Below are 26,492 nucleotides of genomic sequence, written 5' to 3'. Positions count from 1 at the left end.
TTCTAGTGTAACTGTAGTTGAATATGTACTACAAATATGGCTGTATCTGTGGTATAAATACAGCTGTATCTGTGGTAAAACTACAGCTGTATCTGTAGTATAACTACAGCTGTATCTGTGGTATAAATACAGCTGTATCTGTAGTATAAATACAACTGTATATATGAGATACTGTAGTAATGGCTGGGTGCTTCACCAGAGGAAAGGTTATTATCATCATCATTATTGTTAAATAATAAACAAATAAAGTTGACACATCATTGTAATGTGGTACAGCCTGTTGTGACCAGCAGTACAATAATACATATGATGTTGACTGCACTCTTCAAATTACTATTTGCTATGATAGCTTTTCAACACCAGAGGGAGACATGAAAGGCTCCCTCCTCAATTCTGTAAAAATCAAATCTATCTATCTGCAGATACTTTGATGCATTCATTACCTGCATGACTCAGTGTCCTATAGTCAAACAGCTTCATATTAAATCCACTCTTACAGCACAATCATGTACTAACGGTAGATTTGCTCACCGTTAATCAAAAACATTCGCCCAACGTGGGGCTCGAACCCACGACCCTGAGATTAAGAGTCTCATGCTCTACCGACTGAGCTAGCCGGGCGTGCACAGTGCCATCTGGTGGTCAAATGTATCTCTCGGAATGCTTTCGATCTGTACAATATCAAACAAACAATGGCTCACAACTTTGCTTGTTTAAAGAAAATGGTGAAAATAAACGTGTCCAGTAAGAGCCCGAGTCTGTTTCCCTGCAGTCCACACACTCTCCTCAAGCTGTCCTTCTGCTCTCCAATGAGTCCTCCATTTAGATTCTGTCAATTCATATCCATCCATCCAAAAGTGAGTCAAAAATAGTTTGGAAACAGCGCATAGCCAGTGCAGGACGGATTAAACTACAGTGATCAGGCTGACTTTTTAAAACTGAAGCACTGTGTAAAGCTACGTTTCATTGACTGATGGTAGGAAGGCATTCATGTGTTAGTCACTGCTGCACTTTAACTGCAGTGACAAATACAATGCCTTGCATCTCAGATTCAGTTTCTGAAATGCAAGACATACAATTCCTGATAACTTGACAAGCAGCTTTGATACTCCAGGTTATGTAGTGTGTCATTGTGTGGCATGAAAGTACGTCCTCTTTAAACCCTCTTTAAAGTGTAGTAGTAGTTATGCCTCCATTCATGTCGGATAAACCCATTTTTGGCAGGATTTTAAAATGATGGACACTTGCAGTTCTCAAATTGTCTGCATATATACATATTTTTTATGTAGCCTATTATTATTCATAGTTATACCTATATATCTAGGATCTACATTGGTAAAGCTTATAGCCTATGAAGAATTAGTCTATATTTGCACACATAACCACGATTCACTGACTGACTGAATCTGAATCAGTTGTTTCAAAACTTAAAACTTATTATTACAAAACATAAATCTCTCTCCAGTAACTGATTGATTCAATGATTCAATAACCAAGAACCGCTTATATAAGAGACTACATATTTTATAGGAATATTATCCATAAACATGAGCTGCATGATTACTTTCCCATTATTTTCTGCCATGAGAATAATAAACCAACCAAAGATTGTAATGAAACTGGAAACATTCTGCGTAATGTTTTGCCTCTCTTCAAATAACTTGGCTTGTGCTGGGAATCTATTCTGGTTGTTAAATATTGTTTTATGTTTTTGTTTTGTGTTTGTACTAGGCCTACACACCACGAGTAAAGAGTAAATTAAAAAAATCTGAAACTAAATCTGAGATGCAAGGCAATGTCATTGTCATTGCAGCAGTAACTAAAAACATGAATGCCTTCCTACCATCAGTCAATGAAACGTAGCTTTACACAGTGCTTCAGTTTTAGAAAGTCAGCCTGATCACTGTAGTTTAAACCGTCCTGCACTGACTCTGCGCCGTTTCCAGACTATTTTTGACTTACTTTTGGATGGATGGATATGAATTGACAGAATATAAATGGAGGACTCATTGGAGAGCAGAAGGACAGCTTGAGGAGAGTGTGTGGACTGCAGGGAAACAAACTCGGGCTCTTGTAGCCTACTGTCTGAACACGTTTATTTTCACCATTTTCTTTAAAAAAGCAAAGTTGTGAGCCATTGTTTCTTTGCTATATTAAATAAATACCACAGGAAGCATCCTGAGAATTCTATTCGACCACCAGATGGCACTGTGCATGCCCGGCTAGCTCAGTCGGTAGAGCATGAGACTCTTAATCTCAGGGTCGTGGGTTCGAGCCCCACGTTGGGCGAGTGTTTTTGATTAACGGTCAGCAAATCTACTATTAGCACATGATTGGTCCAATCTGAGATTGGAGAGTCCCTCCCGACATTGGATGATGAGACTGGATTTTGGACCGACGTTCCTGAGCCAAGTACCATAGATGAGGTGGACGAATAGGCTGTTTCGCTTCCCTTAATGGCGCTTAACGTGACATATAATGCAGTTGCCTGACAAATATTTATTCAGTGTTGGGCAAGTTATTTAAAGAAAATGCAATATATCAAATATTACTCGTTACCTTAATTTTAAAGTTGTTAATTATGTTACAATATTACTGTCTGCCTAGAGTAATATATTACTTATTACACTACGTTTTAGTTACTTAATAAATGAATGTCCTTGGACACAGGGATGAGCAGGCAGACATAGGTCTGTTGTGTTTCATATGACTAAGCCTACAATTAAAAATATTTATTCCTATCTCATAATACATCAGACTGTGATCCTCTATCTTCTATAATGTAGCCTTTAATGACATGACAAGACAAAAATCTCTTTTTCTGTCTTTATATTTTAGTCCACAGAACAGGGAATGGACATATGTGATTCAAGAATGTAAATAAAAGTGTGCTCGGAGGATCAGGCTTCATCATTAGGCTCATTTCAGTCACACAGAGACTGAACAAAGAACTTATAGGCTCGGCTGTATTAAACACACAGAGCCTATATGAATATGATCATGTTGGTGTGGAGGGGTTCTGAAAAAAAAAACAATAAACTCTTCACTTCGGTCGGTAACGCGGATTGTAACGCGTTACGTGACATAACTGTAGTAAAATATTACTGGAATATTATTAGTAATGCGTTATATTACTCTGTTACAATTTTAACTGTGACTAAATACGCACCTTTTCTTTATGATAATAATTGTTTAGAATGATTTAAAAGTGTTAATAATAAATAAGCTGAAGCCTCTGCTGTTTAAACCATTTATCTCTCATTGATTTCATGCACTTCGGGACGCTTTGTGATCCCTTGTAAGAGCGTGAGGCAGCTGACCAGTCACATTATTCGGAAATAAAACCAGAACGAATCATTGGCTGGGCAGCACAGGCACGTGGGCCATGACGTCGCTTGTTTTCTACCAATAGGATCCCTAACCACACCCACGGCTCCAGGTTTCATTTATAGAGCTCATGAATATTCATTAGGGTCATCGATTTGAATCCTGATTGGATCTTAGACGCACAGAAGGCATGTGAATTCTACTGCTGACATTATGACTCTGTTTAATCAAGTTTGACCAAAAACTAAATCCACAAGAGATCAATGAAAAATTAAACACAAAAATGATGAATAAATTCAGGAATAAGACATTTTGTGTCCAGGACAAATATACAGTTTTATTATCAGCCTCACAAATGGACAGAGAAAATGCCCTATATCAGACAAAATGGCAGTTTGACTTCCAAATGTAAACAAAATAAGTAATTTGTCTTTGGCTTGTTTCATCTATTCAACTAAGAAAATATTTCATTTCTATTAACATATGTAACTCTCAGAAAATAGGCTTTATTCTTTTTAACTCTGGCCACAAAATCATGAGCTGTGTTCCATTTTCTCTAAGGTCCCTCTGATTCTAAAGAGAAAGTTTATGTGCAGATATTCATTTTCCTTCATCAGGGAATTCCATTTTAAGGGTAAATGTGTTTTGCTGACAGTGAAACAGTAACATATTTCCTCTAACACGCAGTGCTCACATTAGTTTAGTGTCACAAAGCTTCAATGCGTTCTCTTACAGGCTCATAAGCTTTACAAAACACATTTATGGCGTTTAAGGAGCACAAAGCAACAAACTTTATCAAACTGAGCTGTTCAGTGCACAATTGATGCCAGAGCCTTGTTAAGTGACATTGTTGAAATCATTTATCTTGAGTGATACTCAGCTTTTGACTGTGAATTTGCAGACATCTGCTGCAGTAGTGTTTCTGTGTGTCTGATCTCATTTTCCAGATCATCCTAAGATTGATATGATCGTTTAGGTAAAATACCGTCCCTACTTACTCACACACATTTAACAGGACACACCATTGAAAAAGATTTTTCTAGCATTATTAGCCTATGTAACATTTTGGGAGAAAAGGTCTTTATGTATAAAACATTATCATTTTAACATTGTTCACACCAACAATTTGCTTAACAGCAAAACAACAAATATATCCTACTCTGCTCTCAGTGAATGAGTGGAAGATCCTGCTCCACCAAAATCAAAGTAACAGATCATTGATTGCTAATCAGGTTTCCAGTATTTTCATTGATCAGTTTAGTACCTTTCCAGTCTCATACAGAAGAGACTGGAGTGTGGCTTTTCCTTTCATTTTCTGGTGTCACTTGGCCTGATCAATAACATCTCTATATCAAGGTGGACTATACTCTCAAAGCAAATAAATTAATTACATGTCAAACACAATGTAACAAAATGCCATCACACATAGAAACAAAATCCTATTCCTTGCTAGTTAATTGCTATATAAAGCAGCCCATTTCCCAACAGGCTTGTGCCGGCCTTCCCTTTAGTGTGTTACTATAAAAAATAGCTTTGGGACTAGAAACAACTCTCTCTTGAGAATTCTACATTTGTCTGGTCCAAGTCATTTCAGTATGGACCATTTGATCTGCTCCTTGGCCGACTGCAGAACCTGGAAAACATAAAGGAAGAGCACAAAAACATATGGAATATGATGCAGCATGATGTAATGAAGTAGAGACAGGAAATCCAGAGTAAGTCAAAACATTAAAAATACATAAACTCAATAAATATGTAAAATAATAAAGTTAAATATAATCTAGAGAAGTATTTCTTGAAGACATTGCATGTGATTGCTGTGCATGTTAATGCTGATTTTCATCACTGACAATGCTGAGTTGTAGATGTAAAGGCAGTGAATGAAACACGTTGTATTATATGTATAAACAGTATACAGCTCAATAAGGTCTATTTTCTGTAATATTAATTTTGACGATACAACTCCATGTTTGGAGTCACTGAAGTCATTTTGTGTTTAAATCCATCAAGAACTTGTACACAGGTGCAGTACCGACTTTCAACCACTAAAGGTCAGACTGAGCACATGAACAGGAAACAGGGACACTTTGTGAAGCTTCATGCCACCACGTTGAAGGAATTTAACAAACCAAGTCACCAGAATAAATGTTGGCAGTGTACGTTTCTGTAGATGCAACTTTAATTTTCTTTAGCTTCAGTTTTATATTTTATGTTGTGACAATGCTGTGCCTATGCTCTGGTAAGGTTTAGGCAAACAAACCACTTGGTTAGGGTTAAGAAAAATAAAAATACCTGGTTTTGTCGCCACAAACACAGCTGTAAAATGTCCCAATCATTTGATACTGGTGACTAGACTGAGCTCAGCAGTGATAAGAATTATTAGATCTATCACTAGTTGTTCCATCATCAGACAAAGAAAATATTTCGCTTTTTTAAAATACCATAAAACACAGGTCTGCATCTGCTGTGAGTAATTACTCTTGAGATACAACATATATTCGGGGGATGGGACTCTCTCTCTCTCTTTCTGTGATCATTACTAAGTTTACACTGTTTGTGTATCCCTCAATCCCTCAACCTCGATCAAGACTCCATGCCAGCACTGAGGCTGTTGTTCCTCATTTTAACAGCAGGGGGCACATGGAGCTCAAGTAATATTTACTGCAGCAGTGGGATCCTGGGGAATGCAGTCATATAGGCCCATACAGAGTTCTACTGATGCTTATATGTGTATGTTTGAATTTAATAAGTATTGTGCAGATCTGTGTAATGTCACACTACTGTAAACTGCACTTTACACTGCAGTATCAGAACTGTTAACTCTGTGAGCCATTTAGTTTGAAGGTAAACTTTTGCTCTTTCTCAAAAGAAAAGACCCAGGGCTTAAACTCTCAGTTTAAGCCCGTACTTAAACTCTCAGTTTAAGTACGAGTGACTAAAGCCTAATTTATACTACTGCGTAGTATAAATTATAAAGTATAGTATACTACTGGCAGTGATCAACACCAGTGGTGTGATGTTACTAAGCAGATTTACTTGTACTTTCTTTGAGTATTTTTGATTTTATCCTACCTTCTACGTCTCCTCCACTACCATGAAGAACAATTATACTTTGCACTCCACTATCTGAGAGCTTTAAAGTAGTTGTATCGATTAAAAGGGGCACTATGTAGTTTTGGAGAAGAAATTCAAACTCAGAATTTTGATATGTACAATATTAATGAGGTATTATTACCTCATTAACGTTATAAATATACAAAATTCAGAAATATAATTTTTTTCCATAAGTAAATAAACAAGCTGTTGTCAGAGGAAAATAAGGTCCCAGAACACTGTTTGAAGCTAGAAAGGTGGCAGGGTCCGCCACATATACACAAGTAAAACAGTATAAACTGAGTTGTCCTTTAAGATCCATCTGTTTATTCAGTCATGAAAACAAAGAGTTTGTTTGGGCATTAATAAATCAGCCAGTGAAGATCTTTCTCTTCTCATCAACATTTCTTCACCAAAAACTACAGAGTGCTCCTTTAACATTTCTCATTCAAAAACAACAATATGATTCACTCATAGCATACAGTATAATGCAGTGTAAAACAAAGTATTAAAAACAAATCCATTTTCTGCAGTATGAGTACTTTTACTACTGAAACTTGAAACAGTTCTGCTCATAATACTTACATACTTCCCATAAACTGACATTCAGGTTTTATTCCAGGATTTACCTTGTACTGTAGTATTTTGCATTATTGCTACTTTTACTTAAGTTAAAAGTTCTGAATATTAACTCCACCTCTGATCAACAAACCTCCACTGTGTCTTAGTCACAGGTGTAATGTTCCTGTTCTGTCCATCTAGTTCTCCCTCTGGCTCCTGACCATAATTTTTCCTTGCTGACAAGGTCTAATAATGTGCCTCAGTCTGTAACTTTCATATTTGCCACTGTGTGAACTCATCCATATTATAAACCCTGTTTGTCTGTAAGGCAGTGCCTCTTTCTAGGATGGGCGACATTCAAGGGTACTTATGTCGCCTGGGAGGATGCACAGCCTTCAAGATTTAAACCAGGTCACAAAGGACTTTTTTTCTCAGTACACAGATTACATTAAAGACTGTGTCCACACACTGGATAACATGAACATTTATTACTCCACATGCAATGTTTTGGGCTCAGGTGCAGACACATACTGTACAAGTCCCTGTTCGGAGGGGACACCTGACAGATCATGTGACTAATGAATAATATGATATTTTGTGTTTTTTATTTACCCGATGATCTTCTTATGGTGTATTTAGGTTGTACAGATACAGCAAATATTTCTAATTCTAAATCCACACCTGACCTTTACGAACGTCAAGAACTTTTGACATACAGTGTATTGTCCAGTATTGACTTAATAATGTCATAGTAGAGTGTAATCCCGGTGTGTGGTGTGCAGTAACACAATGTAATGAGCTTTATAGTGCAGTGTAGGGTTGTTAGAAGTTAGTAGAGACTTACGTTAGTGGTGAGAGCCAGTTTCTCTGTTATGTGCTGTCAGGGTTAAAGCAACAGATAAAGAACAGCTTAGAGCATGAGTACACAAACACACACACACACACACACACACACACACACACACACACACACACCTACAAGCAAGCACAGAGACATGTCCATGCACATGTTCATTCCTGCACACAAGCAGGAAGACATAAGAGCAGCTAAAGACAGAAGAATGCATATTAGGAAACACTCAATAAAGGATATGACTGCTATAAAAAATCTGAAATAATAAACAATAAACACTGTTTTTAGTGATGGAATGCTACTAAAATAGATCTGATCAGCGACACAGTTTTGTATGCTTCCAGTTCTTAGAGAGCTTCAGTGCTTTAGAGGAAGTTAATCCAACTATCCATTTATTTATCCATCAATCCATTCATTCACAGTTGAGCCTATTAGTGCTGTCCAGTGCTTTGGAAATAAAGTCAAGCTGGCTGCTACCTTAGCATGCACGGTGAGCTAAAGCGTTAGAATGCAGGCATGTGAATTTGCAGACAGATGTCAAACTGCTACCAATCATTCTGTCAGAGAAAAATCAGCTTTCTGCCATGAGGTCAGTGTGTTTCTCCGATTAAAGATAACATGCAGGAGCTCAACTCGGTTACACCAGAAGCTAATGGTATCAGAGAGAAGCAGCTGAAAGACTTACATGTTAATAACATGCAGTGCAAGCAGCCAGCATGTCTAAGTATCATGTGTATGTATAATCTGCATAGATATCTGTGAATTTGATTTTCTAATGCAGTGCAACCATTCAGTTTGTTCCATTTCTGTTTTTGTCTTTTAACTTACAGTCCACATTGCAAGCAATACCAAACACATTTCTCTGATCTGATCAGGACACAAGACCTTCTCAGAATTGTGAAGGTCGTGTGGCTGGACACTACATGGGATAGGGACACTTATTTGTTTTCTTGCTGAGAGTTAGATGAGGGGATTGTTACCATTCTCACATTGGTGTACAGTAAAAATGTAGCTGGAGCTAATAGCCATTTAGCTTAGCTCAGCACAAAGACTGGAAACAGGGGGGAACTGTTAGCCTGGCTCTGTCGAAAAGTTTTAGCTCACTAATTTGGACAAAACCCCCCTCTGCTTGTGAAACCACGAGTTGTTGTTTTATCATTGACCGTAAAATATGGATGCCACTTCTGGGTCTGAAAAGTAAAGGCAATGCAGAAGGGCCTTTAACCTGCACTTTTTTTCTAAAAGCCAGTAGGTGGTGACACCACTGGTTTAAAAAATAAGTCTGAATGAGCCTACTTCTCACTTGATTTATTACCTCTGTAACCATGTTGTTATTGAGTTTAAGCTCTCAGCTGCTAGTTACAAGACTTCTTTAGTACAGCATGATGCTCATTTAGAAAATTATTATTGCATTTAGAGTAAAATAGACGATGAAGCACAGTATGCTTTAGGGGGTGGCCACATTGTGAGTAACAAGTCACTTACATGGCAGCCGTCAGTCAAGAAGCGTAGCAATGCTCCAACCACTTGTCCAACTATGATAACGTCAAGCTCAGAAAACCAAGATGGCCCTGGCCGTAATGCCAAACTCAAAGCTTCAAAACAGTAATCCTCTACCTGATGCATGATATCACCGTGGGTTTTCACGTTTTCACATGGGAAAGAGTGAGCTGTTTCACCCAAATGTATCCATTCTTAGTGCTAAGCTAAGCTAACCAAGTGTTGGCTGCAGCTTCATATTCACCACACAGCAGCGGGGTGCTATCTTCTTTTTCAAGAAGATCTGATCTGGTGTTATTAGTCTGGCTAGTTATTGATTAAGGTTGCACATTACAGTGTGTTTACAGGTGTTGGGGTGTGTGTACTACATGTGTGAAAACAGTACTATAAAGCCTGAAGTGGCTCCAGAGGAAGCTGCATGTCAACTGATAAATTGCCTCAAGTGATGTCACTCTGTGGTTAAGTTGCATTGTGGGTAATGTAGGCTCCAGGCTTTGAACAGGAAGTAGAATGTGTGGAATCAAAAGGTGATATCTCTGTTCTGCTGTATCAATTCGATCATTTGTTTTTCTGTCTGTAATGAGTCCAACAGTGTTAGGAGAGTAATGTTAGACCGGTGGACTGCTTTGCAAAACCTGAAGCCTACATTACCCACAATGCAACTTAGCCACTGAGTGACATCACTGGAGGATATTCATTAGATTACATGCAGCTTCATCTACTTTTTTCACACATGCAGTAGTATTCCCCTCAACCTGTAAACAGACTTTGTTTTGGTGGAGTTACCCTTTAAAGAAAGTCTCTCCTTTTCCTCTCGGTCAGTTTTTAACATTGTATGTTATTTTGTTACTTTTTCTTTTAGACTTATGTCTGCTGATGTGCCTGTGTAAGGTGATCACAAACTGCAAATGTCCAACAATGCAACACATTCCCCACTTTTGCCAAGGACAACAAGCTAAAAGACAAAATATTACAGCTGACATTGTTCCTGGGAAACATACGGTGCATTAATCATTGTTTTCTACAATATGTGTGGCCCAATTTGTGTGTGTGCATGCATGTGTACGTGGACTTATTTTTTGAGCACTTTGATGCACATATGTACACCTTCGTCAGTATTGTGTGTATGAGTGTGTTACCTGGGCCACGCTCTGTTCAGATAATGGGTTTTCATCCGCCTGTAAAACAAAAATGTCATCATTCTGTGTACGAGACAAAATGCGTTTCTCATGCAACAAGCTTCATACACACACACACACACACACACATTACAAAAGCAGGACACTGCAAACACCATTAGATCTGTAGGAACTTCATGACATACTGTGGATCAGTGACATTCAAAGCGTGTTGGTTAACAGCTCAGCCAATCACAACCCATATTAGACTTTATAGCCATGCTAGTGGTGGGTTCTAGGGTCACTGGTCTGTCAGTCAGTCCACCACTTTGATCCAAATTGAAACGTCTCAACAGCTATCTGAGGAATTGTCCTGATATTTTGCATTTTGACTTCGGTGATCCTCTGACCTTTCCTCAAGTGACACTAGCAGGTTAAAGCTTTAAAATGTAAAAAGAAAATGTCAGCCTTATTCTCACTCACTCTGTTAGTCTGCATGCTCTCTCACCATGGATTACCTCATCCCTCCTTCATCCCCTCACTGTCCTTACCTCTCTCTCTCATTCATTCATTCTGTCTCTCAACTATCTTTCTCCTCCTCTCTCCCTCACCCTCACCCTCTTGTCTGTCTGTCTGTCTGTCTGGTTGTCTACAGCAGCTGGCTCTTGTCTGTTTGTCCCTCTAGGTTACCAGTGATGTAATCAAACAGGACGAAGCCATAGGCTGGCTCTGACATTAGCTGACACCAATCAGAAGAAGAGAGACAGGAAGAGGGGGAGAAAGAAAGGTAAAGCAGGTAAGACTAGGCAAGAAGCTGATGAGGAAAGCTGTGGGAGGCTACAGTCTGAGTATCAACAGGCCAAACAGCTGATCTGATTTATTTAGAATGTAACATATTTTTAACTTTTGATTTTCCAATGATTCAGATCAATAAATAAATTGATAGGATTGGCATTTGGGAATGATAAACAGTCATTTTACCTTGTAGTTGACCTTCTGTAGCACCTGCTGGGGGTCACTCTCCAGAATCACCCTGGCAACAGGATAAAGCACCCAGTCAGGGCAACAGCACCGGCACCACTGGGAGTATTTATGACATTATTCTCTGACCTATTATAGATTGAACAATTATCTTAAAAATTCAATAACATATTAATCAACATTAAGATTAATGTTAATTTAGCTCATCTGTAAGCTAGTGTGAATCTACAGAACACTGATGCAAGGTTTTTACAATGTGTTTGAACTGCAGTTGATTCTTTGTAGTTCTTTGATCTCAACCTCTAAGTAGCTGCAAACTCTATTTCTCTCTCACCCTCCATCAATGATTTCATCCACAATCAGGAACACTCCTTCCATGTTGTCCAGTAAACACCTACGCTCCACATTTTTTCTGCAGAAAGAACACAACAGTTAGCTCCATCCAGTCCAAAATACTTGTGACCCTCTCGAATACCATATACTGTACACTTTCAACATTTTTGATTATTCTCCCCAAAACACAATTTCCAGCCTGTCCTCAAAAAAAATATATAGGTCGACTGTGAAAGCAGCTTATTACAGTCCATAGTTACGTTGCTTGTTAGGCGCCAACCTCTAGTGGCTGTAGCAATTATTAGGAGGAAGTCAGGTGAAGTAGAGTAAAGAGCGACAGGTCTGTATAGGGAGGAGCGTGGGGTGGATGGTCAGGTGAAATAAGCACAGAACCTTTATCTAGTAGACTGCTGTTAGTGTCTAGTGTCAGACCAAAAGTCAACACAGAGTCATTTAAACTTATTAATGTAGTTACACTATGTCACGTTCAAACTTTAACTTAAACTTGCAATAGACGACTCTTTTGCTTTGACTTTAATCATTCTGAAGTAAATACTGATGTCACAGTGTGATATTTGTCCGTAGAAAAATGACATTATCAGTGTGTAGATTGGTTCCCTATAAACCTCACTCTCACCATGCTAGTCAGTCTGCCACCGGGCTAGTTTTGTCTATTTCCGCTTTAAGTTAGGTACGTAACGTATACACGTTTGTAACTTAAGTTACTAATTTTAACTCAAACCACAATGTTTCCCTCAACATAACCATGTAGTTTTTTCTAAACCTAACCAAACTGTAACCGTAGGATGAATGTCCGTCATCCCTGTCACTGATACGTTGCAGCTGTCACGTTGTTTCGGGAACAGTGACATACGTTGTTCTGGGAGTCACTGGCATTGATTTAGCGGAACATTTGTACATTTTGGGGGACAGTTATTGGCTTTTTGTCCTGAATTAGATGAGAGGAGCCAGGACATGGTTAGCTTAGCATAAAGACTTGAAGCAGAGGGAAAAAGCTAGCCTGGCCAGCCCTACCGAACAGAAAGACATGAGAGTGGTTTAAATCTGTTCTCTCTTATCTCACTCTCAGATAGAAAAGGACGAATTCCTAAAATGTCAAACTGTCCCTTTAATATCACAGTCCATTCACCATGTCCTCCATGGAATAAAAAATCTTTTTTGAGATTCTAATTTAACAGGCCTAATTAGCGGGACACACCTACATGTAATGCCCTTTAATTAATCAAGGTTTAGACCTGCTCAATTTGGAAAGTGTCATGAGATGACTTTAGTTGTAAATTGGCGCTTCACAAATAAAGATTGATTGATACATGGAAATCATTTATTATGAATGTGAATGAGGAGATTATTAAACAGCTTCGACTTCACACTGTAACACTGAAATCTAGACATTTACATACTGCACCGTGCAAACCTAATATCATTCATACTGTATAATGATATAATCTCTTCATGTCTCTGTCGCTCACACTCTGCATTACTACTGCATCGGTTCCCATAGCAACCACATCAGCTGCTGTTTGGCTGTTAATGTTGCAGTCAACAGTGAGGGATCATGGTGTGCGACACACACATACACACAGACTATGCTATGCAAACTAAGCTCGGTACTTTCGAAAATGTTGAATAAACATCTCAAAATGAGGACGAGGTCTCATCGTGTCGTCATTCAGCTGCCTTGTTTGTCAAACATAATTTCTCTAATTATATCATGATTGTGTTCCAGGTAGAACATACACACTGCTGCTGAATTTTGAATCAAATTCAGCACAGAGACTCATTATCTCCCTGAGAGGCTCTGGAGGAAGGATGGTAGTGTGAGTGTGGAGATTAACAATTACCACTGATGGTGCTGAGGCTACGTGCATGAGAATGCTTTAATATCATGATAGCGTGTGCATGGAGAACTTTTCATTGTCACTCCGGCAACATAACTGAAGCTGTCAGACACCAAAGAGCATTTTTCATCTAGAAGCACTCTGGAAAGCAAGATTGGCAACTTCTGTGAACAGGCTGTCCTATTGTTTGTCCTTTGTTGTACTTGTCAGATGCAAAATATCAGGAATGTATCGGCTAAGTAGCTTAATCACTCATAACTTTTGTTAAGACTCGATGAAAGCACGTACCTGAGGATCTGACTGAGGGACTCAAACAGGCAGTTCAGTACTGACATCAGCATCAGCTAGAGAGAAACAGAGACAAGAGAACAATTTTGAGTTAATAGTGCTTGATTTTAAAGGTGTAACAATCAGTTTATTTATGGCCATGTGGGTGCAAAGCTGAAGAGCAACCTAAAAGAAACTTCCTAAACACATCCAGACAGACCAAGCAAAACATCTGCATTTATTAGGAGTCATGTTTGTCTCTCCTTTCAGCTCTACTTTGGCCTCCACCAACTCCTGATGGAAATATCTGTATATGTAATAATAATAATAATAATAATAATAATAATGGTGCCTTTTTAGGTGCTAATTGCTCCAATGTGTTTACCAGCAGAGTTTTTTAGGTGATAACAGCAGCATTTAAAAATTTGGTGATGGTGAAGCTGCTAAGGAGTGTTTTTGCATCAAGTCTAGAGAAGACTGAGCACTTTTCTCTACTTAAAGTCACATTTTCAATCCCCTTAATCTCATGCAGGAAGAACTCAATCTCTTAAGGCTCACACTGGGGAAATCTGGAATAATGACACCTTTAAGATTCTCAGGCAGCCTTTCGAATGCCTTTGGCTGTATAAATGTTACCTGTACAAGCTCCTTTAATTAATCCTTAATTTACCCTTAAAACACACAAAGCCCCTTCATCTAAATCAGGCAGTCTTCCATGGCAAAGAGAGATTCTAAAAGGTGACATCTAAACCACAGAAAAACTGAATTTAAAAAAGAAAGTAATCACCAAATTGAGTTGATTTTAAGGGGTTCATTACTTTGCCCTTAATTTAGACATTCATTTAAAATACTTACGCATTATTTACCAATTTGTAGTGTTATTAAAGGGGAACTACCGTTTTTTACAACCTGGACCTTATTTCTAGCATAAAATATGGTCATTTACTCACCCAGATAACTTTGGTGTCATTTGAAGTCGTTCGGACGAAATTAGATCCAGCGTAGCGCCGGTATATCCATATAATGCGAGTGACGGGGCACTGAAACACAGCCTCTATATAACGTATTATCTGCCACGAAACGAGTTCATTTCACCAATATTTTGTCATGATACACTAGTGCTATTCCCCTCTGAGTCCGGGCTCGTCTGTTATCAACATCCGGGGTCAAACTAGCAGTAGCAGCTACAGGTAAACAAGCCGGCTGTCGCGGATGCGCGCAGCTCAGAGATGACATCTTCCAGGTCAGAGGTAGTAGGTCAACCTACAGACCCTGGATGTTGATAACAGACAAGCCCGGACTCAGAGGGGAATAGCACTAGCGTATCATAACAAAATATTGGTGAAATGAACTAGTTTCGTGGCAGATAATGCTCATAGAGGCTGCGCTTCGGTGCCCGGATCACTCGCATTATATGGACAAGTTATCTGGGTGAGTAAAGCATCGTATTTTATGCTAGAAATAAGGTCCAGGTTGTAAAAAACGGTAGTTATCCTTTAAGGCCGTAACTTAACTATAGGTTACAGGTGAAAATAATGTTATTCCAAGGCGTTCTTATTCTGTATTCAGGTGTTTAATAGGTTCAGGGATAAATAACTTTATAAATTAAAGGTTTTCTGCCTCGATCATGGATGTTCTTTTTAACACCTAAAAACTCCTCAAATATTAAAAAATTAAATCTTAGGTACACCTTAATTTGGACCCTTGTTTTAAAAGGAAAAGTTCACCCAAAAATGATAATCCAGTCATTATCTGATGGAAAGTTGCTTCACAGCAAACCAGCGTTGCAGCATTCTCCTAAACAACTGAAGTAGCTGCAGACTTGTTTTAAAATCTTAAACGATAAAAAACAAACAAAAAGAAAACATTTATCGGCTCCATACAGCTCTCTGCAGTATCATTGTGTCCAGAAGTCAACAGATCCAAAATGGAATTTTGCAGCGTTTAAAAGGGTGTAAATGAGGTTTTTTTAAAATCAATCTGGGATCTTAGAGGTTCTGGAAACATAGCCCCAGCTACTTCAGTACTTTAGGAGAATTAGGGCTGCACAATGTATCGCTCCAACATCGACATTGCAATGTGCACGTGCACAGTAACATCGCAGGGCATGCAATGTTAAGTTAGGCAAATAAACTCAGCTCTCTCACATTTGCGCTGTATTTTCTTTGGCCCAATCAAACTGAATGTTAAGATTACAACAGCTGATAAATGTTAAAAATGTTGCCACTCAGTAGTTTTTCTGCCAGTCAGTGGTTGTTACCGTGTGGATTTCTGCCTACTGCGACATGACATGCCTAGTCTCTATTGAGCTATTCAAGTTATCTGGTGAACGTTTTTCTATCGCAATATAATCGCAGAAAAAACCAAAATATTGCAATATCAGGTTTCTTTTTTAAATACCAGCGATGAATATGCAGCGACGAGAACGCTGCAACGCTACTGGGGGAGGAGAGTATGACAAAACTTTCCTAATTTGGTGAACTTATCCTTTACACTAGTGGATTTTATGCATAACTCATACATTTGGTCAATTTTAAGGTTTTTTTGATCCTTAAAATTGTTTAATCCAACACTGAGAATCATCCCTGAAAACTACAGTGACCTGGTTTAGGAAATTACTGAGCCCTTTGTAAAAATTCTCCAGATGAACATGATGTACGACCTCCCTCCAACGCTTGTGAAAGTGCCTAAAATAATATTAATTTCCTTTTTTTTATTTAAAAAAATATTTAAATTCAGCCAACCTCGTTCTCCTGAGCACTTCCCACCACGTAGAAGAAGAGATCTATACTGCTCTTATAGACAATGGTCATGCCCTCCAGAAAAGCTATCTCATCTGCAGAGAGAAGAAGGGGAGAGGGGTGAGCTGGGGATATATAGCTCTTCAACAACAGAATCCAAAAGTATATTTAACAACAGCAGATTAAAATATGTTTATTCAGGGAGGCCAAGGAAGAAAAGGAAAAAAATATGGAAAAGCAAATGAGCAGAAAAGAGAAAAAGATCTTAAAAAGACAGATAGAGAGAGGGATGAACGAGGAAGGAGAAAGAAAGCTAAGAAAGAGAAGAGTCAACAGAGAAGAACAAGGAGGTGGGTGAAGAGAGGAAAAGCAATATGATAGGAGAGAAGAAAAAGAAAAAAGAAGATGGAAACTTTACAGAGGGATGAAAGAGATGAGGAAAAAGAAAGTGAGCAGAAGTTGTAAAATGAGGATGGAGTGAGGGAAGTAAGAGAGAATCAGAGGGAGTGAGGGGATGCTTTAAGGAAGGGAAGGGCATTACAAAGGGAGGATGACGTGGGAGGGAGGGAGGGAGGGAGGGAGGGAGAGGGGATATAGCATGACATAGGAGAAGAAAGAGAAGAAAGAAGGGGAGAAAAGGAGGAATGAAGGAGGAGTTTTGAACAAAAGGAGGAATACACTGGGTGGGTGGTAACGCTGAACGGGGCAGAGACTCAGGTGTCAGCTGTGTGAAACTTTTACTTGTACTGAACATTACATTCACTCTGCAGGGCCACAAAGTGTTCTTAATGTTCCTCTGAACAGAGACATAAACGTACTGTTGTTTTAAAAGTTAGTTGAGAATCCAAAAGTCACACTAACACAGTGCTGGCATGATTTGGCTCCATCAAAGAAACCAGGCGGATTTAAAAAAACGCCTTAGGCTGCTTTCACATACGAGTAGACAGTGAATGTGTAACAGATGACACTGGAGACGTGTATAAGTGATGGGTACAATACACAGGGAGGGTCACATCCAGCAGACACAAGAACAGAAACAAACACAGAGGAACTCACTGTCTGCTTTGTGTGTCTTGTTGAAGACATTCTTCTCAAAGTTCTTCTGCTCCTTCATGGAGGGGTAGAGCGCAGGGTCATAGTACTGGAACAGACACAGACAGTACATCAGGGCTGCAACTATCCATTACTTTCATTGACAATTATTATTTTCCCTTGATTCTTTGATCAGTTGTTTGGTCTATAAAAAGTCAGAAAATCGCTCAGTGCTTCCCGAAACCCAAGATGACGTACTCAAACGTCTTGTTTTGTCCACAACTCAAAGATATTCAGTCTCCTGTCATAGAGGAGGAAAGAAACCAGGAAATATTCACACTTAAAAGGCTGAATGTGAGAGAATTTTGACTTATTTTCCTTAAAAAGTTACTCAAACCAATTAATTGATAGTTGGTGATTAATTTAAGAGTTAAATAAATTAATAGATCGAATAATTGTTGCATGAATCAGTGAAAGACATTTAGCACAAACCTTGCTTGGTAAATGGTTTCTTTTCCTTTCTGTCTATACTGTTAACATATAAGACCACTATCAGTCTCACAAGCCCTTTTCAGACACAGCAACAGTGCTACATTGAAGGCTCGCCTCTACACCGCCTTAGTTTGTTCACATTGAACCAAGCAGCACCGGCATAAAGCTGCTCCAGTGTGTCATTTCATACAGCATGCTGGTGCTACAGAACCAAAAGAGTTGTGACGGTACACATCATCACCTGTAAATCCAAACATCTATCCACCCACTGTTTATAATCATATGGATGCTGTTATAATGTGTTGTGATTGAGATCCTGACCCATCATGCATGTCTGTTTAAGGGCAGTTGGGGAGTACTGCTGTGTATGTGAATAAAGATTTATAAAGGGAGCTGCGTGGAGTCTGATAAAGAGCTTCAAATATTGTCACTTGAGTCAGCATCATTATGGCTGAAGAACACAAGAATGAAAAAAATCTGTGGGAATGAAGCACGAAAGCAGTAGACTTACCATCTGCTCCAGAGTACATTAGCCACTGGTAGCATAACATGCCTGAATTACCAACCAAACTGTTGCCCACTGAGTTACATTGTGGGTAATGTAGGCGCCAGGTTTTGACAAGGAAGTAGGACCCATGGAATAAAAAATATTATATCTCTGGTTCTGTTGTATCAGTTTTGATCCTTTTTAAAAAAAAAAAAACTGTCCATCATGAGTGTGACAATGTTTTCAAAGTACAATAACGTGTTTTGTATACTTCAGATGGTCTGCAGTATGAGCATTAAGACGTTGGTGATTTGAAGCTAATGGGCTGTATGTAACATCACAGGTATGGTCCTTTGACCTTACCTTGGACAGCAGTCTGTTGCCATCGTTGTCGAGTATGAAAACAGCTTTCACTGTGTAGAGGGAAGGTTCCTGCAACAATAAACAGAAAGACGCTCTTGAATATTTTAGCTTTGCTGAGTCATCTCGAGGGAAACTTCATAATACCACAGCTACAGTCAAAGACACTCATCCCTCATCTGTCCAGTGTGTTGTATCAACCTTTCTTATCCAAATAATGACTGCGTTTCCAACAAAACCCTGCTTTACATTCTCTCTGGTGCACACTTTCACACACACCCAGTCCAACCACTGTATACATTCGACCCCAGGCTGCATTTACAGTTTGTTTGATCGCTGCAGAGTTTCAATTTGTGTCATCCAGGCTGGTGGAGAACTTTATTTTACAGATGTGAAATGACCAAAAACACTGTTCGTCCTCCTGCACAGACTTCACTTATTCTTCCATCCATCCATTCTTTTGTCCATGCGAAGAGTTTTCAGACACGGGACAAAGTTCTGTTATGCACTGACTAGCATAGATTCACAGTCAGAGTGTATCACAGAACTTAGACCAGGACCTTAGAACATCCAGTGTCCAGTATTGGGAGGAGGAAGGAAGTGTGTTTGGATCAACCATCCATTGTTCCATCCTTAAAACGTAGTGTCTCTGGCAAGATACTGGTCTGATATTGGCTGAACTATCACGTATTGCTGTACTGCGTTTATGTTGGTATGAAAAAACATTTTGATTGAACATTTTATTTATTCATCACGAGAAGCGAACATTTTTATGTCAAAATCACAATATTAAAGTTGGGTATTTACTGATATATTTTATGTCATAGAACAAAATGTTCATGATGTTCATTTGCCTCAAACGTTTGTTAACCACAGACTTTACTTCAGACATCTGTCCAACAACCTGTTCAAAAAACCCATTGACGTGGTGACGAAGGAAGCAGAAGTGTGAAAATGCTAACTGCTAGCTCTCCAGGTTACAGGACTCATTTCTGCACCATTGTATACACGCTGATATGAAAACTTAAGCTTGGGGTAATTTTGAAATGTCATAAAATTGTTCAACTTGTTGTAGTTTTTTTCATAATAATTTTTATTTATATGATGCAACACTGAATGTAAATATAACTTATTAATTTATAACTGTTGGTGAATGAGAAAACTCCACAGAGGTTATAACTGACACATGACGTACCCACAAATTTACATGATCATGCATTTCAATCAAGTCTCATGTCCGATATGTCGACCATATTCCATACATCCTGTTTGACTTTTCACTCTTAATAGTGTGTATAATAGCATGGTTTTTTGTTAGTTGGGCCAGTTGTGCAACAGTTAGTGATATCTAACTTTAGTGACACATAGATCCGCACTTTGTAAACACTCCCTGGATGCTAACAGCTGGTGCAACCGGCTGCTGATCCCTGGCTCTGCCCTGTCTTCAGGGGAGCAGCTCTTTACATAACGTGATTGATGATGATGAACACACCTAGCCACGGAAATGACTTCCTTGAGATCGACAGCTTAATGGCTTTAATATAAATGTAAAACCATATTTTAAACATCAGATAATTGAGAGGGCATTGTCCACTGTTAGAAGGTACGTGTTCTCTACACAGTGAAATGATTATAATAACTGATAATCATTTTGTTAAATATAATGTAGTGCACATGTCCAACAACAGCCTCAGTCTCAATTAAAGTCACTCTGGATCAGCATGAAAGCTAAATGCCTCAAATGAAAAAATGAAAAAATGGCTGTTAGGCTGAAACATAATGATTTTTTCTGGCGTGCTTGTTTAGAAGTAGGTCATGGAGTCAGACAAAACCAGAAGACCAATTTAGAAGTCTGGAGATGGTTTGCTAAAAACACCATCAAAGCCTCTTACAGTCTGAATTACTTCATGATTTTTACCACATTATGGAGACAATACACCAACAGGACATTTAGTTGATGCTGTGAGAGAGAGAGTGACAAACAGAAGCTTGGACCTGTTTCAGTTTTTCTAACAATGACAATTGAAAATATCACATGTTGCAAAAAATAAAAGCCTTTCAGATCAACATTATGAAATCCAAACAAGATTACTAACACTTCTTCTATTTTATCTTCTTTAAAACTAATTCAAGTCTAAATTTGGCACAGGCTTGAATGCAATGAAGAATACAACTAACCATTTTATGATGCAAAACAGGAAGAAGCATCATTCTCGCAGAGGGAATGGGGCACGACAAATGTCTTAAATGAGTTTGAGAATTATACTTTCAAAAGGTAAATATGTAGCTAAATGTAATTTTCTGTTTGTTTTTTAACAAATTGAGCAAACAAAGATACAAACTACTGAACTTTAGAAGTAGTGGTGCTGGTGGATTCTGTTCCCTTTGGAAAGAGCTAGGCTAAATGTTTCCACTCTTTATGCTAAGTGAAGCTGACTAGCTGCTAGCTGTAGTCTTAAATTCACTGGACAGATATGAGAGCGGTATCGGTCTTCTCATCTAACTCTCGGCAAAAAATTCAATAAATGTATTTCCCAAATAGTCAAACTACTGCTTTAATTTCAACAAACACTTCCTTTGCCACTTGATGCTAAATTTCTACAGTTTATTCTAATGTAAAATACAAGGACTAAAGGTGATTCATTATGACTCAACAGTTTTTCTGTGTTTGATTGGTCCTCCTGGATGGATTTTATGAAAAACATGCAAATGAAAACAGTGTTTCGTACCAGATGACATGGAAGACACAGATTGCTGATTTTCCCACCAGCAAATGAACGCAGCATTATTCTTACACCTCAACATGAAAAACAGGAGAATCCTCTCATCTGGGTCAAATCCAAATGTAGTAGGTGGATAAATGTGACGCTCATTACACCGAGCACCACATGTGATGTGAGGTTTAAGATTTAAATAAACATTATTAACATATTTTTATTCTGCTTTTCAATTTTCTTGCTTCTGGATTGTTAGCAGACGACCAGCTGCAGGTTGTGTACGACATCACTTACTTTGTTTTATATTTTTCATTTAATTTCTTTTTTGTTTTGTGATTGATCACATTTTCTTTTCTTTTTTTGTTCGGGGGAAGTGTTTTTTTTCATTGTTTATTACTATGTCACTTTGCTTGTTGTCACTCACAGATGACATATTGATTAAACAGCTGCCTGCAGCTTTAGCCACTGGCCTTTAAGAGTGGACATCTGTTGCTTAATGTCATCTCTGTGAGAGCTGCATATAATGAGATGCTTATGGAAATGTTCTGTCCCCGAGGACAAGCCTTTTTATTTATAATCCACTGATAATGTCATTGATCCGAAGTCTGCAAAAAATAACCCCTTATGATGTCATGAGGATTATCTCGGCTTGAGCTGGAAAATAAAAATTACAAAAGAAATCCTACATAATAAAATTAAATTTTTTTTTTTCACTTCTAGAAACAAATGAAGTCTCTGAGTGTCATTATGGAAAATGTAGTATTCTGTACTTTTTGTGCTATACTCCGGGAGTCTATCTCAGCTTCAAACATACAGATTTTACTTGTAATGGTATATTTCTAAGCAATCAAAAAGCATCATGGATTACTTTCCATTCTGATGTAAATGACACCTGTAGAGAGACACAGAAAGGGTAGAGTGGGAGGGAGAGAGGAAAAAGGCAGCAGGCAGATAGAAGTGAGGAGAGAGCTGAGAGCAGCAAAGCAGAACAAGCAAAGAGAGAATTTGAGACACATACGACTGAATGTGAAAGAGACTGAGAGAGAGCAGTGGTGGAAGAAGGAATCAAATCTTTTACTTTATTAAAATAATGTTTAATGTAATTAAATGTAATGTAATATTTCAATGATGTAAAAATACTCCATGGCATATAAAAGTCCAGTAGTGTTGGTCGAAACAAACACAAAAGTATCAAAGTATCAAAAGTAGTAGCACTTGTTAGTGTGCAGATAACAGGCCTTAATCTATAATCACGTATCATATTTATAAGATAGTCATAAGGTTTGTATGTAAAAAAAATGTTTTGTTAAGTAACAAGTTACGACAGTTTTCAGATGAATGTTGTGGTGGAAAACCTACATATTGCCGCTCAGCCCCGCTTCCAATTTTGCCGAGCGGCCACTCACCATATTGTAAAAAAAAACTTTTTGAGGCGTATGCACCAGGCAGTTATACTCACAGGACTGAATGGACACTATCTTTGGATTCGTTGTCTGAAGTGCTGAGGATAAATTGAGGAGTCTCACAGCCTGAGGAAAGATGCTGCTCTGTAGTCTGGTGGTACGGCACTATCTTTTGTCCAGAGGGGCCGCCAGAATCGACAATAAATTAAAGTTCCTTGTAGTAGCTTTAAAGGTGCAATATGAAAACTTTCGAATGCATAAACAGAATGTGAAAAAATTACAAGCTGTGTATTGTATTGCAGAAATATCCACTGAAATTAGCATGCTAACCAAAGCTCCTGTGCTAGCCGTGTAAATACCAACACTCCTCTGGTTCCCAAGCTCCCAGTCTGCTAGCTAGCTGCACAGCTAACTAACTAGCTAACGGTATCTATAGTTAGCAGCAGTTAGCGATTACTCTGGTGATACGCTGCCCCCTGTTTGTTTTGAGTATGAATTTGACAGGTGGCCAATTCTCACATATTACACCTTTAAAGACAATATCTTAATCAGATTTTTCTTTGTTTATTGTTGTTTGTCTTCTTATAATATCTCTAAGTGAGTTCCTCTAAGTACCATCAAGTCAAACACATGTTCCTTCAAACTGTACAGTACTTGAGTAAAATCACATAGTAATGTTACTTTCCACCATTAATGTTGGGTAGTTTTATTATCTATAACAAAGTGACACATTACAATATTTCCCACTCATAGAAGTACTCAAGTAAAGTACTTTAAGTACAGTGCTTGAGTAAATGTATTTAGTTACTTTCTAGCACTGAGAAAGAGTGAGATAGAAATAATGAGACACTGACAGAGAGAGCTGGAGTTAATGTGAGGAGAGAGAGACAGAGAATAAAGAGTGGGGGAGAGGGAGAGGCTGAATGAACGGTGAGCAAGGCAAGAGAGAGAGAGAGAGAGAGAGAGAGAGAGAGGGATAGAGAGAGTGAAAGAGAGAGAGTGGGAGAGAGAGAGAGAGAGAGAGAGAGAGAGAGAACGGTGGACGTGGCACTACTCTGCTCTACACGTCAACCGATCCGCGCACATATGCTCAACACAAGCAGACATTTAAACACACGGACGTGCTTTGGTCTCAGCACACACACACACACACACACACACACACACACACACACACACACACACACACACACACACACACTTCTTCTCCTGCCGTGTGATATAGACAGGATTGTGTCTGTACAAGTGATCCTGCAGGACCTGAAGCTTTGCCTCACACACTACTGTCCTGTTGCGCTCTGCACCGGACTCACTGTGGATAAGTGGATAACAGCTGTGGCTCAACCGGTCTATTGTAATGGAGTTAACTTAACACCCTGATAAGTTGTCGCTCTGTAACAAGCACACACAGTCGGGACTATTTTTACACGCTTAGAAGGAAAAAACTGTGGCTTTTTAAACGCGCAGTCAGCGTGTGAGACCCTGAGCTCGGATCGGGCCTGCGCGTCCACAATCATGACGGCCACAGTCCGGATCTCACTCACACTCATGAATTAAAGAAGAATTACAGCCCGTTTCACATTTATGAACAATCCGCAGCCAAGCCCCCCTCCTCCCTCCTCCCTGCCCCCTCCACCACCGAAACTGCCATAATGCAACAAATGTCCCGAGCTGATATCAAACACTACATAAACTGTCGCGCACACGGCACCAAACGGACCGTGTCGGTCCACGAGCCGCTGAACGGCGGAGAGGCTTACCAGAGACGTGGAGTCCATCGCTGCCGCCGCCGCCGTGCTCGCTCGGTGTGTTGACGTGGACAGCTCTGAGCTGTCACACCGAGATCACTGCTGCTTTTTTTTTTTTTTTTTTTACGGAGCCGCCCGGGCGCGCTCCCGCTCCGCAGCATTCAAGCGGAGAGCCACAGGAGTCTACAGCAGAGCGCGCTCCCGACACCCCTCCTCCTCTGCTTCTCTGCCCTTTCACAATAAAAGTCTTTGTGCTCCGCCAGAGGCTAGGATTTACAGTTTAGCAAGGTCTTTGTGCTGTATACAGAACAGTCTCACACCGCTAGTCCAAATACTTCTACTTTGCATTTGTCTTCCAATCTAACCCAACTGTTTTTTATTACCAATCATAATATCATGTAGGCTAACTTTTTCACATTAAACTACCAGCTTCAGAGTCATGTTGATGGTACAGTGTGTTGTAACAGGGTGGATGGTGTCTCTGTCTCTTGTTTCTGCTCTATGTAACTTCAGTGAGAGGGTAGGATCACAGTGTTACATACATCATACATGTTTACTTCAGCATACAAGTTTTCAACTCATCACATTGTTCTGATGTCATGAGTTTAGTTTGTAGTTAGCACCTACATTATGTCTGATACCCCTTTTCCACTGGTCAAAAATCCCACTTAAACCCACTAAGATCAGGCTTTTGTGTGCAGTGGGAATGTGTAAACTCTGCATTTGCACCCAGGTCAACTGACTCTGCAGTAGACACAGGTTTTTATCACCTTGGCTGGTTTTGATCTAAACATGAGAACCCAGTGAACACGCTAAATTCCTCATTATCAACATCAGGTGGTGGCGCATAAATAAGGAAGGAATTTGGGATGTGGTCTATTCAAACATCTAGTCTTGTTACTGCACACAGTGTTGGAGGTGGAGCTGGACTTCCCAGCTATGAAATACCTGGACTGCCGACTGAGCCGGCTAATTTCCGGTCTAATACCCAGCTAACCTGAATGGGGATAAAATAATTTAATAGTGTGGCTCCTTTAGACTTTCCAAATGTTATTGGAAGCAATGGCTCAAATTATGACAGTGAAACGAGTCATTCGTAATGTGAAATGTAACGTCAGTGACACACAACGTAACGTTTCAGATAAAAATCACAGAGGGGCTGCCTTACCTGCAGGAAGTGGGAATGGGGTCAATAGGCAATTTTTAGTGGGTGTACCCACGTTTAAAAAACCTGGGTAGACCCGCTAATTTTGGTGGAAAAGCTGCATGATAAACTGTTCCACACCTGGGATTTGTTTTTACCACAGTGGTGAAACTGAAGCTGTGGGGGGTGCAACTTCACACAACATTCCAATGTCTATCTAATGTTGCTTTAACAATTTGATTAGTTTTTAAAGTTGAATCTTTGAAAAATGTCCATGAATTTCAGAACATTTTAGTATTTGGTATATTGTTTTAATGAGAGCATGCACTGAGCTGGCATGGACTCCACAAGTTTGTGCAAAATCAGATGACTCATGTTAAGTATATACAGCCCAAATTGACATAAACCACTGCCTCAGTGGGCTTTAAAATGTGTACAATGAACATCAATGAATGATACTCTTGATTGGAGTGAGT

At 39.1% G+C, this 26,492-nt stretch overlaps 1 protein-coding gene across 3 annotated transcripts; it reads right to left on the bottom strand.

Annotated features, from left to right (window-relative positions):
• Positions 1 to 4,182: 4,182 nt before the first annotated feature.
• Positions 4,183 to 24,988, bottom strand: copz2 (COPI coat complex subunit zeta 2). Of its 3 annotated transcripts, none has more exons than XR_014623914.1 (10): positions 24,885 to 24,988; positions 19,008 to 19,076; positions 17,690 to 17,774; positions 16,637 to 16,728; positions 13,914 to 13,969; positions 11,768 to 11,845; positions 11,434 to 11,485; positions 11,070 to 11,191; positions 10,474 to 10,512; positions 4,183 to 4,960 (listed from the first exon to the last, which is right to left on the bottom strand). XR_014623914.1 is itself a non-coding variant. In XM_084371409.1 (10 exons), the coding sequence occupies exons 1-10, from the start codon at positions 24,900 to 24,902 to the stop codon at positions 4,913 to 4,915; spliced, it is 570 nt and encodes a 189-aa protein (XP_084227535.1). In that variant the 5' UTR covers positions 24,903 to 24,988; the 3' UTR covers positions 4,183 to 4,912. The 3 variants fall into 3 exon arrangements, 2 of the variants coding, with proteins under 2 accessions (XP_084227535.1, XP_084227536.1); XM_084371409.1 differs by lacking the exon at positions 11,070 to 11,191 and adding an exon at positions 7,826 to 7,858; XM_084371410.1 differs by lacking the exon at positions 11,070 to 11,191.
• Positions 24,989 to 26,492: the final 1,504 nt, after the last annotated feature.

The sequence above is a fragment of the Pagrus pagrus genome, assembly GCF_965226575.1.
Source record: "Pagrus pagrus genome assembly, chromosome: 13".
Lineage (NCBI taxonomy): Eukaryota > Metazoa > Chordata > Actinopteri > Spariformes > Sparidae > Pagrus > Pagrus pagrus.
The sequence above is the reverse complement of the archived record's forward strand: the minus strand, read 5'-3'. Positions and strand labels throughout refer to the sequence as shown.